Below are 13,583 nucleotides of genomic sequence, written 5' to 3' on the forward strand. Positions count from 1 at the left end.
GGTGTGAATGCACCTTAATCCAGAGTAAGGAGCAGGCAATAGCATGAGAGCAACAAAACCTCTGTTGTTAAGTAGATTTTTAGTGAAATGTAACAAGAACAATGAAACCGTTATTATGAAGTAATCGGAAAGATTCCAATTGTAATGACCTAATTAAGGTTTACTTTATAAAAGGTGCACCTGGTACAGCAATTGTATTTGCACTTGGGTTGTAGCTTAATAAGTAACACAACAGGGATCACTGCTGAATAGAAGTTGGTGATAAAATACTTATGGCTTACATTTATGTAATATAAGATGATGTGGACAATCTACACAAAAATCCCCAAAAAGAAAGATCTTTCCTTCAAAGTTAAACATTCTTCATTTACAGATTTTTTACAGATTTGGGCCTCCATTGTGCAGATTTTTTTTTTTTTTGTCAAACACTTTTCTCACTGCTCACAACACAGTGAGCATTCCCAAATAGTCTGATGATGTCTTCAGTTATTAACCCCTGCGAATAACGGAGGAATACTGTAATGGATATTGAAGGTCTGTTGGTGTCATGTCTGCTCTGCTGCCTGTTGTACAGCGGAAGGATCATTTCTTTTTTTTAATTTAGCTATTCCCCTTTAGTCAATGCAGTTTTTCTCCAGACAGATGGATTGACATGAACCTTCACTGAGTGTTCAATACAGAAGAGGATTAAGTTTTTTTTTTTAGCCTTGTTTGAGTTTGGTTGTTATGATGAGTTTGTTTACAGGGTAGTATTTTTTTCTTGAAAGACTAAATGAGACCCTTAGAGGGTAAGATAGATCTGTTAAATAGTAGCTCTGACATAAACATGTTTGAGAAACAACACAGATTGAGAACAGTTCTCTGTAGAATCTCAGGCTTTTTTAAAGAGTTCTGTTTAATTTTTTTTAAAGCATTTTGACGACTGATATGAATGTAACATACATAAGTCTTGAGGGTCATGTGGAGATAGAAAAGTACAGGTATTTCTATTTCTTTATGATGTTAACTGTTTATATTTTGATTGTCTGCAGCAATTGTACGATAGTTTCTCTGATTGTGATTCACAAGAACCTTCATGAGCCTATGTACATTTTTATTGCAGCACTGTTGATCAACTCTGTTCTTTTCAGCACAAACATCTACCCCAAACTCTTGGCAGACTTTTTATCTAAAGAACAGATCATCTCTTATGAAGCCTGTCTCCTTCAGATTCTAATTTTTTACTCATCCAGTTGTTCAGAATTCTTACTGCTGGCAGCCATGTCTTATGACAGATATGTATCCATATGTAAACCTCTGCAATATGCTATTCTTATGAAAAAAACAATTGTCTTTATTTTACTGGGATTGGCCTGGATTGTACCCGTTTGTCACCTTATTGTGCCAGTTATTGGAAATGCAAAGTCAGAGCTTTGCAGCTTTACATTAAAAGGCATTTTCTGCAACAATTCCATCAATTACCTTTTCTGTGCAGGTTCTAAAGCCCTGTTAACCTTTGGTTTAGTTACTCTGTTCAACATTGCTATTCTTCCCATGCTGTTCATCATTTTCACATATGCAAAGATCCTCATAGTGGCTTATAAAAGTTGTAGAGAAGTTAGGAGAAAAGCTGCTCAAACCTGTTTACCTCACCTGCTGGTTTTAATCAACTATTCCTGCTTGCTTACATATGACATGATTATAATAAGGCTGGAGTCAAATTTTTCAAAGACCGCTCGCTTTATAATGACACTACAGATGATCATGTATAATCCTCTTTGCAATCCAATCATTTATGGACTGAAAATGACAGAAATTTATAAACATGTGAAGAATTTGTTCTATAAAGTTAGACATGACTGCTGATTTGACATCTTCTGTGTCAGCTCGTGTCAGAGACTAAATATGCTCGTAAATTTATTTGGACAACGTTAGAACTCAGGTGTTAGAAATATAATGGTTAATTTATCCATTTACAGTTTGTCTAAATTTAACAACTAGGCCCTTAGTTTTGGCAAAAAAGTAGATTAAAAATTTTATCATTAAAATGTTTCCTTTATGTGTTTATAATTGTATATCAAAATTGACTTCCTATCCTAATGGTATGGCCATCATTATATTGGTTTTGTTAAATTTAAGTTTGGATATTACAATGTGTGTGTACAATCATGCACCAATATTGTCAAATGACTGCAATACATTTCTAACAGCCCCAGCTGACAGTACCAAATCATAAATATGACTAATGTTATATAGTTATATATATGAACACATATATATATATATATATAATTCTTTTTTCTCGTGGCTAATGTCCTTTTCTAAAAGGCTCCTCTATCAGCTGTAGAAGGAAGAGAAGCAGAACATAGAATAACTCTGTTCTGATGTTTTGGTTGGTGTTTTATATGGTGTTTTATTTCTGTTAGGACCATAGTAATTCCATTTTTATTTTGGGATGCTTGTTTGGTTCTTTCTCTATCAGTTAAATTCCCTCCCAATAAAGGTAGTAGGCTGGTACAGGGAAATAAAATGCTGGAAGATTATATATTTGTGAGAGGGAGAAGGGCTTTGTACTGTATCCTGAAATCTGTTTGACTCAATAAATGTCAAACCTATTAAAAGCTCTGAAGACAGCCGTGTTCTGGTAATTAATTAATTTATTTGTTTATTTCTTCTCCTATTTTCTTCAACTTCTGGGCTTCATCCAGGCTGGAGGCTTCATCATAGAATAACTCAAAAATTCTGTGTGACTTGGGTGGACCCTGCGTATTTATGCATTTAACAAAAGGCAAAAGAAAAACAACAACAAAAAAACTTATAAACTAATTATCCAGATGTCCTGCAGTGTTTAAGCAATGCCTCAGCAACACAAATGGCCTTGCCCAAACCGTTCAACAACCAAAGCCTCAACAATAAGTCACCAACTTTTACAGCCCCTCCTTCCTGTGTTGGAAACATGTTAATCAAATCAAACTTTATTTATAAACAAGTCCTTCTTCTACTTGCGCAGCTTGAAGCTCTTTACAGTTAAAAACAGACAATAAATGAATAAATCAATAAAAAGAGTCCACCCTTTTCCCAACCCCTCCATCCATTAACACACACAAACAATGAATACTTCTAAAAGTTAGTTTGGTAACACTTTATAATAAGATTCCTCAACAAGCTTTATTAACACATACACAAACATTCTTAATGTGTTTATAGGATGTTTATAAGACATTTATTAGCACAATAATCCAATTAGTAAGATGCATTAAAGTTTAAAGAGAGACGATTGTCTAAAGTCCATTAACTTCTTACAACCTTAACAAATGTTTAACTATCTTTGCCAACATTATATTGAGTGTTTTGCAGTACCTCTTCTACAGTATTACCGTCAATTCTAAAAGAAACTTAAGGCTTGGGGCAGCTGTAAGAAAATAGTATTTTGGAGCCAGCTCAGCCACAGGAACATCACCACAGTGCCCACCCAGACCGAGACAGCAATGGCATCCACTCCACAACCGTGATGAGTCTGACCCCAACCACCCCAACAAAGGAAGACTACGGCAGCAATGACCCCAGTCAGAACCGGCAACTCCTGGCACAAAGGATCCCCAAAGGGAAACATTAAAAGGAACATTAAAAGGAAGATGTTGAAATTTAATACACATGTATGTAAAAAAACACAACATAACATTAAAATAATATTAGATAAAGAGAATAATGTATGTTAAAACATTAAAATAATTATTAAACATGTTTTTAAAATGATTTAAAAGCCATGTTAAAAAGGTGAGTCTTGAGCCTCTGTTAACTATAGAGCTGAGAATCTCGGGGCAACTCATCATACAATGCAATTTACGATACAGCCGAGGGGTGGCCGTGGTGCAGTGGTAGGGCGGTCGACTCCTGATCAGAAGTGAGCGGGTTCGACTCCCGCCTTGTCCCCCCATGTGTTGAAGTGTCCTTGGGCAAGACACTGAACCCCGAATTGCCTCTGGTGGGAGGTTGGTGCCAGTGTTTGGCAGCAGAGCCACCACCAGTGTGTGAATGTGTGAGTGGGTCTGTGACTGTGAACGCTTTGGGCCCTCGAAGGAGGGTAGAAAGCGCTATACAAGTATACGCCATTCACCATTTACCATACGTGGCTCACGATACCAATAGTATCTCGATATGGCAAACATTGCAAAAATCAATATATTACCTTAGTACTCTATGATATATAACTATTTTTACAAACAAATGTATCTTTTTATTATCTTCAAAACCTTCTTTTAGAACAATTTAAAACACAACTTGTTCATTTAACGCTCTATCCAACATTAAAATAAAATTATCAATAAATACTAATGTGTCTTTACGATAATTACATATATTTTTGGGTAACTAATAAACAAAGCTTCAGTTAAGAACCAAAATTCAGAGCATATCAAATAATCTTCTCACTTCAAAGACCAGTAATGCTGCATTTATTAAATTTTTTGTCAGATCATTTATTATTATTATTGAGGTACAATCTGAACTTTTATCTTGTTAATATTATATGATCATTGTTTTTTACAGTGCTTGTATCCATATCCATGCTCCTTTCATTAAAATTTCCTGCACTTATCTTTGATAATCAACACTTTAATAACGTACTTCACGTGTGTACTCACCTGTTGGATCAATTACGCCGCTAGACATCTCATTTGAACGGTCAGACGCTGCACACCTCTCTGCTAGAATCAGCTTTATTTTAGCACCTTAGGGACAACTATAAAGCCCAGTGCCAGAGGAACCTCAGGGTCCACGAGGTCTCATACTTTAAAAGTAAATCACATAAATAAGAAGGCTCAAAACCATTCAAACATTTATAAACCATTGAGGAAGCCATGAAGGTAACCAATGTTTTTATCAATGAGAACCTCACTAAACACAATGTTAACAATCTCAAAGAATGTGTTACTTTAAAGTTCTCCTCTGATGAAAATCCTGTGTTTTGAGTTTTAAACATGTATGTGTGGCATTTTTCTTCTGAAAGAGAACAAATATAATAAGAAATCATTTTGATTTGTAAAGGAGGATTTCTCCTTTTAAATCAATCAAACTATCTTGGACAGACTCTGTTTGAATGAATAATCTTCTTTCCATCAACAGCTCTGCTGCACATGCACTAAACCCTCATCTGTTCCAGCTAGCGTGCATATCTCATGTGCTGGAGAAGAAAAAATGGTATCTTCCCACTTCTATGCCTCATAGAAGAGCCAAACTGATGTGGGCTTTTTCCCAGGGACTTTACTTTGAGAAAATTATGGATTATATTTATTGTATGAAACAAGCACTTTGAAAAAGAGTCATTTGTGAGCTGGAAGGAGAAAGAATCAGGCTTTTGTAATAAGGTATATTTGAAGAAGGATGCTCTACCCACTATCAAGACACCAAGTGGACGGCCTGCACTTACGCCGATAGGTTTTGTTTTAGGCTGATGTTTTTTGAATGTAGTTACATATGACAAACTGGAAAAAAGTTCATTTTGGCTCCACGTCAGACGTGCAGCAAAAGTGTGCGTTATTGCATTTCCCGCTCGTATTTTAATTTTGTCCAAGGCTGGATTTTTTTTTTTTTTTTGTCGGCCACTCATTTTAAATTAAACTGAAAGGTAAAACCCCATTAGCTGTCATAAATATGGAGGCGTTACATTCGGCAGTGTTTGCCCCTCCTCCTTTGCCCTCACCTGGTTGCCACAGCTGCATTACATTTGTCATTATTCTCCAGGTTTTTAAGTAATGGTCTTTCGGTCTCTGAGTGTCGCAGTCTTGTGTTAACAGCTATGTTCTTTTGCCTTCTCCTTTGAGTACATTTTGTTATTAAATTTTATGTTAATCCACAATCTGGATTTTAGTCCTTCCTGCTCCTGACTTCCTCTAGTCCTTCCTTTTTGCCTGACGCTGTAACAGGAGGAGGACTGAGCTGCAAAACCGGCAGCGCTCAGAAACCACTGGGTGGCTTAACCCTACACGTAACCGTAATCCTAAACGTAACCCTTCCTCTGGGTTCATGCATCTAAAAACTTTAACACTTTAGAAAACGATGCGTGATTTGACACTTTCTCTATCGTGGTTTTATTCATTTCCTCCTCAAGTTAATTCATCGATCAGCATATGCTAGAATAAAATCAGTTACGAACCCCCAGCTAGTGCTGGTCGCTGGTGCAATGCAGCCTAAATGTTTTTTTTTGTTTTTTTTATGGGTCTGTTAAAGTTCTTGTTTGTAATTTGATTAGAATGCAGGGTCTGGTACATCAGTTTAAGCAATCCGCATATTGTTCAAAAAGTGTCGATTTGGAACCGAAGATATATCACTTCTCAACATTTCTTTATTGATAAAGTTAAACTTTTTAGAATAGAGACTGTTAGTCTGTGTCGTTTGTGTCCCCTTTTTGTTAAGCTCCTCCCTCATGCAATACTTTGCCATGGGATTTCGTCTAAATCAAACCATGTGTGAAATTAAGAAATAGCTTTTGAACGTTCTAGACATGCAAATTATGCTAGTGAATCAAATGCGAATGATGTAGTATTTTTATTTATTTTTTTTAACTTGTTTTTCAATGCAAAAGCGTGTTGGTAATTTAGAAGTTACCTAATGGTATTTTTTTTTTGTTTCAATCAGAACAACATCATTTCTGCTTCAGCCACAAAGACACAAGATGTCTCATGTCAGTGACATGAGACATCGTGAAAAACAATTGTAGCATATCACCCTTGGAAACAACGGCGATAACCTTTGGCAAACATCTGTTTTGAACATCCCAACTCAAGTGGAATGCCTTTTTCAGATAAAAGAGTCCCTCTCCCAGCAGGGGGGGGGGCATAAAGTGGGCTGGGATCCCTACCTTCCACTCGGATGTAAGTCATTAAAACTGGGCCAGAACGCTGACTATTTGCATTTGAAACTCTAATGTCGGCCGTCAACTTCAAAGAATCTTGGTTCCAGGAGACTGACCCCCTGGAGGGTGGAAGCCTTCCTGACAGACACTCTGAATCCTTTGTTTGAAAAAATGTGACCCTGCATAACTTTCTTATGTTTTAAAGCACAGGACTTTTGTTCACTGGATCTTACATGTAAAACATCTCTCCACAGCCACAATAAATGTCCTAATATTATTACATGTGTGTAATCAAACCTTTGTTCCTAGCAGAAGAGGATTCCACAACTATTTTGAGGTTAAAATCCATGAATAATCATTGTATAACCGTCAAAGCTTGGAGAATTGCTTTTCTGTGTTTATGTGGACTTTGGGAAGCATTTTATGTGCCACATACAGGATTCACACATACATATAGAGTTTTACAAACTTTTTGATAACTTTGTTTGAAAGAAACTCCTTTTGTGGTTAATTCAGCATTAAACACACCCAGAGACCGAATAAAGTTACGCCCCTGATATTTGCATAGACGGAGCTCATTGGGACATGCAAATTACCTCCAATCTTAAAACGCCTCAAATCCCCACGGATTGGGCGATTCTGGCCCTGCCTCCCGGTTTGAAAGCGCGCGCGCACAGGCCAGAGCGCTCCCTTGCTGTTACGGCTGTGGCCGTATTTGGGTTTTGGTTCTGTGAATTTTTGTCAGAGTGGGACATCTTTGTGTTTTGTGGATCTTTGTTTGTCTTTTGATTTGTTTCAGGTGTGGTGCTGGAGGCGTGGCTCCCCATTGGTCCAACCTGAAGGAGGGGAGCCTTTAAAACCACCATTTGGACCTCCAGACCACGGGAAGGGAGCTGGGCTGCAACAGCCGCCACTGCAGCTCAGTGAACTTCTCCACCTGTTTTGTTTTGTGCACACTTTGTAGTTTCTTTGGTGTTTTGTGTTAAGTCCCACTCTGTGTTCTGTGTTTAGTGTTGGATTAAGTTAAGTGAAGCTGTAGGGGTGAACCGCCATTTTCTTTACTAAATGTTTTCTCCTGTTTCTGTTAGTCCAGGGAGGTTAGTGTTTGTCATTATTTTACTGTTTCTTTTGCAGGTAAGCTCCCTGGGTTGAGTTAGTTGGGGTTTTGTTTGTTATTTTGGCCTTGGTTCACCCTGAAGCCTTTTGCTTCACTTTTAGTTAATGTTTTGGTGTCGTCTTGTAAATAAATTGTGTTAACTTTTTTATGGAAACTTTTGTTGTGTTTTTGTTAAACACTTATTTAATTTATCTTTATGTTAGGCCCCGCACCCCTAGACAAATTGGGGCGTAACATAATTGGGGGCTCGTCCGGGATCTAAATCCACCCAGATCCCTTTCCTTTTTTGAATTTTGTGAAATTCATTTGTACTTGGAGACATAATTTGTTTGGTTAACAGTTTTTCTTAATGGGTCTTTAGTGTCATTTACATTTGGTGAAGTCGGGGACTTCTTTTGCTGGTAAAACTGAGAGCATTTTGGATTCGAGCAGGGGGTGTGTCAATCCTAAGGTAGACCTTAGCTGGCTGGATCTTCTAAGTGGTGGTGGTATAGGTAACAGTGTGGGAGTGGAGGCTGCTGCACTTGTTGCTGATGCCACCCTGATGCCACCTACCCCAATTGGGCGGAGGCAAGGGTGGAGGCCCCTGCAGCAGTAGACCCAACTGCATTGTTCCAGACCAGGGCTGCCATGGAGTTTGCGATGCTACTTCCTTGCTCATTAAACACTGGCAAGTATTCATTTGGTTTGTCCGTTTTTGAGAATCGGGACGATTCATATTTGGTGTAGTGTGGCCTCTTTGCCAAATCAAATTACATGTGTGGAGTTGAGGCTCCAAATGTCAGTTACCTGCTCTCCTATTTTCATTCAAACCTGGAAAATTTTACTAGGATAGTATTATTTTCAATACATTTGTGAAGCTGTTGCCTGAAGCATGGAGCTGGGCTTTGAGGAAAGAAAACCTGGAAACTTTTGTTGTGTTTTTGTTAAACACTTATTTAATTTATCTTTATGTTAGGCCCCGCACCCCTAGACAAATTGGGGCGTAACACTTGCCATCTCCCTCCATTGCCTGCTCTCTGCCCTTTTTTCTTTGTTCCTGAAAGCTTCTCCTGCAGGCTCAACAACACGCCTCTAAGCTAACTGCTAAAAGCTAGAAGCCAGAACAGGAGCAGAACAGAAACATCTAAGTTCTTCTAGTCTTAAGATCACGTTTTTCTCGCGCACTTTCTTTCTTTTCAACATTTTTGTCTTCCGTTTATTTCATAGACTGATTCCAACTTTTTACCATTTTTGATGCTTTTATTTTGAAACTGATTTTTAATGCTAGACCAGTCGATAAGTTTCATTGTCCGGCCAGCTTTGTGACTTATACTTTTTGGTCACAAAACAGAATAGAGAAATCGTTCGACCACCCCAGAAGCTAAGTGACTGAACAGAACAGAACCGCAGGTTCCCTTTCCTTCTACACCTGGCTGCAGATCTCGCCTCCACGGCCCGCCTGAACCATCCAGCTAGGAACGGGATCAACCACCCTTCCTGGCAGAGCAGATCCAGATCTACAGACCGCTGGTGAGAAGTCGAACTTCGCTCATACAGTCAACTGCTGGTGGTTAGAACAAAGATTAACTATTTTTGCAAGAGTAACATCTTTGCCCCGTTTTGAATTCCTCCTTTTAAGAATAGCTTATTCTCAGATCAGTAACACCATCCTTTTTATGCACAACACACACTTAATGCATCCACACATTTAGCATTTTTTTTCCACCTCAGTAATTTGTGTCTTTTCTTCTCATTTACCTATTTCTAGTTATTAGTTAAAGCTATATTCTGTGTCCCATATATGTGCATTGCTTTCCATGCTTTTACGTCCATTATTTCTGCTTGTTTAACCTCATGTTATTCAATAAATATTAAAAAGGACGTCGTTGTTTGATATCATTATTTTCTTCTTTGTGGTAAAGTCCCTTCACAGGGTAAAGACACTCACGCTAAAATTGAGAGACTGATTTATTGATTATTACTTTACTGATTAGAAGTAGCGGCTAATCATTGATGAGTAATATTTTCCTTCATTAAGAAGGTGGTACCCCGAGGATAATTTTATTAAATTTCAGTTTAACAAAGTTTATATTGTTCAACCAACTTTGGGATTGAATACTTCATATTCACCCCTTTTCACGCTACATCTTTTATGGTGCCCCGTGTGAGGCCCTCTGCAAAACTTTGCCACGGAAAAGAGAATTTTGAGATCTTAACTTTGTCTCAAAACTAGAAATCCATTTGAGAGGAGCAGTTGTGTGTGTGCATAGCATCAATCTTAGTCTGAATGAAATCACGGAGACTTTTCTTTGCCTTCCTTCTTAAGACTGAACAAAAGAACTTTAAGCTTGTATCTCTGTGTGAAAAGCAGTGTTAAAACTTGGAAATCATTTAAGTTGTGCCGCTGGACGAGCAGCGTTAAAACTTGAGAATTGTTGAGGCTGAGCTGATTCCTGCAGAATCAGAACAGTTGTTTATTTGCATGCATCCGCGCTACTCAGCGAGAGCGCTTATTACTTTGAAAGGCCTTGGGAAGATTAGAAGAAATCCAGCGTGTTCCTGTATTTTGGAAATCTGTCCCGAAAGTTCAGATTGGTCCGCCTGCGCGTTCCAGGGGAACAAAAACTGACTTTCAGCATCCCGTGGTAGAGATTCTTCCGGCCAGATCTCACCCCGTAAATTTATTTGCGTGTGGATGTTTCTTTGTTAAGACTCCTATGTCTTATGTAAGTGTGTAAATCCACTTTGTTCAGCTGAAGCGGTTTACTAGGAAACTCTTTGGAGTAATTGCATTGTTTGGCTCACAGACACAAATCTGCACCCCCGCAGTGCAGACAGGCCCAACTTCCTATCCTGCTGTGAGCAACCCCCCCCCCCTCCTTTTTTCACCTGAGACTGCATTCTTTGTGTGTGTTTATGACCACTGCTGAAAAGTTGAATGAGACGGTGGGTCCTTCAAGGGGTATGGCTAAGCTGTGATGCAATTGGTGTCACTCCACATTTGCATCCAAATCAGAGGCTTCACCCCCCTCTCGCCACTGGCTGGCGTCTGTACATATCTGCATGTTGATTCATACATGTTTCTCAGGTTTCAAGTTAATCCATGTTGTTCTTTGATTGTTAACTTAACATAGTTAAACAAACTTTTTCTTTTAGGATTTGAATGTAAACTGGATAAAACTTGTAGGTTTAAAGGTTAAATTTGTGACAAGGAAATCACATAACTGTGAAAGTCAGTTCATTTGCCTTAAACCAGAAAGTCATTTTGAAATCTATCTTAGCCAGACATTATTTACTATTAGACTTTTTCTGAGATAAACCATAGAATACATTCAAGCTTTACTGTCAGCTATTTTTGTGCACATTAACTTTACTAATCCCTAATGTAAATACTCTATTTTGTGATTTTAGGTAGCTTTTCTGGTTGTATCATCAGGTAGTTTGTGGTTAAAGACGCTGTCTTTGGTTATTAAAATGCATGTTGGACATCCAGAGTTACAAGTCTGAAGCTTGCATCTGAAACTATGATAAAGCAGTGGGAATTCAAAGCTACTTCATTTGAATATTCTGGTCCTGTACTGAAAACTGAATTCTCTGTAGGGAGTGACCTCTGTTCACAGAGGTTGACCCTTTTGAAATCAGTTTCAGAAGACGTGGACTGGATTATCATTTTGGAGTCTGCACACCTTGAGTTCCACAAATCTGCGTCGTCACAATCAGAAAGCGTCGCTATTGATTTGTTAACTTGCAAACCAGTCATATTTGAGATTCACTTTGTTTCAAGCCTAGGAAATCTGGTGGCTTTGCTTAATATCCCCCACTAAAGTTTGAGGAACTCCAGAGTTTGTCTTGACAATTGGAAGATCAAAGGAATTTGCTGCAGGCCTTTATCTTATCAGTGAACCAATCTCCTCCCCAGGAGAAGGGGGGTTGAACACTGATAGTGACGTTGGCACGGCGCAGTTCCTCTGTAAACTTCCTTTTGCGTCCTCATTCTCTGGGAGATCAAACGTGGTAACTGATAGAGATCAAATTGTTCTGTGAATTGTTTTAGCCTGTTTTAGTATTTTGTTAGAACACAGGTATAGTTAATGTGACTGGGATCATCCGATCTCACAGGAGGTGTGCTACACCAACCTGTCATCCATTGTCCTCACAAAAGTGTCTGCTTTAAGAGCTACACTGAGAATTAATGACAGTTAGACTGAGTTACCTGAAAACAATCAGAAGAATTGTTTGTGGAACCAGGTTGCATGCTGAGATTAATACTCATAGGCGTACCAACCCCTAGAGGAGACTTGTGTACTGATATTTGGGTGCTAACTAAAAGCTGTTTTGATTGTGTGGTTTATATATCTATAGCCCTATATGTAATCACCATTTAGTAGGCTTTGTTTTTTTTAATAGTCTTTGTAAATAATTGTCTGTGATTGTGAAGGATTAATTTAGTCAATGGCTCATTGACTCCCCCTAGTGGTTTGAAGTGGACATTGCAATAGCCATTTACCAAAAGTGGTTAAGCTAGGTGTCCCAGCTAAGGTTAGGCTAAAAGCTAATGCTAAGGGCTAAGCTAAAGGCTAATGCTAAGAGCTAACGTTAAGAGTTAGGCTAAAGGCTAATGCTAAGGGCTATCGCTACCAGCTAACCTTCGAGCTAATCTTGATAACCACTACTTTGGCAAATCACACTTTGATCTTCCTGGAAGCTATATTATTCGCTAACAAAGGACAGTTAGGTGAAAATTAGTTTTCCTGTGAAACCATTTGATCTTGAATTGAGCCATTCATTAATTTTTGTACTGCAAAGCCTTGTGTCCAAACCATCACCTGAGTGTGATAGTTGGAAAGCTAAGCTAAAGGGGTCCGTGCGTGCTAATTGAGGTTATCCACAAAAGCTGTTGCAAACCTTCCAGCTTTGATTCTTCTGTAGCCACGCCAACCGACCTAAGCATGGCTGACACTGCTTCTGCTAAGACCTTCAGCCATGAGGACTTTTTTGATGACTTGGAAACTGTTTTGACAGAAATAACAGAAACCACTGTCCCAGGATTTCAAGGTCAGGTTCAAAACCTTGGTGCTTCTGAACTTGAAACCAAGCTTTCTGACCTAGTGGATGAAATCACGATCAGTCCACCAAAAGACAAGGCGTCGAACAAAGCACTTGGTAGGCTAGCCATTTTGCTCACAGCTCGACTCAAAAGTGCTCATGTTCTGTTGAACCAAGCGTTGAATAAACTTGACACACGCTCGCAGAAAATTTCTCAAACCCAGGAGGAGAATAAATTTGTGCAGCACCAGCTTGAAATCGTTAATAAACGAGCAGGCGAATCCGAACTTTGTGTCAATGAGTTGACTACGCAGGCCAGCGAGCTAAAGGATGAGAATAGCCAACTGAAGGAAGAGATAGAGGTCTTGAAATCCCAGGTCCAGGTTGGTCAGCAAGACCTGACAACAATGCATCTTCAGCTCACTGAGGCTAGAGAAAACCACAAGGTATCTCAAATGGCACTTCACTGTGCTAAAGAGGATGCAAACGAGTTACAGCAGGAAAATGCTAAATTGATCGGACAGTTAGATAACAGGCGAGAACAGATCAGGCTGATGCAAGAGCAGTTAGCCGACACCACAACCAAACTTGCTGCATCTAACCGAC

The 13,583-nt window shown here is 38.8% G+C and overlaps 2 protein-coding genes across 2 annotated transcripts in view; both read left to right on the forward strand.

The window, feature by feature from the left end:
• On the forward strand, positions 1–1,845 carry LOC112137950 (olfactory receptor 6N2-like). Its single transcript, XM_024260469.2, has one exon. It carries the CDS (start codon positions 928–930, stop codon positions 1,843–1,845), a length of 918 nt encoding a protein of 305 aa, XP_024116237.2. The 5' UTR covers positions 1–927.
• Positions 1,846–3,490: 1,645 nt separating this feature from the next.
• Positions 3,491–13,583, forward strand: part of LOC112137949 (olfactory receptor 142-like) — a 21,240-nt gene continuing 11,147 nt past the window's right edge. Inside the window, exon 1 of the mRNA XM_024260468.1 lies at positions 3,491–3,555. Within this exon, the coding sequence (XP_024116236.1) occupies positions 3,491–3,555 (65 nt within the window). The remainder of the gene's footprint in view (positions 3,556–13,583) is intronic.

The sequence above is a fragment of the Oryzias melastigma genome, linkage group LG21, assembly GCF_002922805.2.
Source record: "Oryzias melastigma strain HK-1 linkage group LG21, ASM292280v2, whole genome shotgun sequence".
In the NCBI taxonomy this organism is placed as follows: domain Eukaryota; kingdom Metazoa; phylum Chordata; class Actinopteri; order Beloniformes; family Adrianichthyidae; genus Oryzias; species Oryzias melastigma.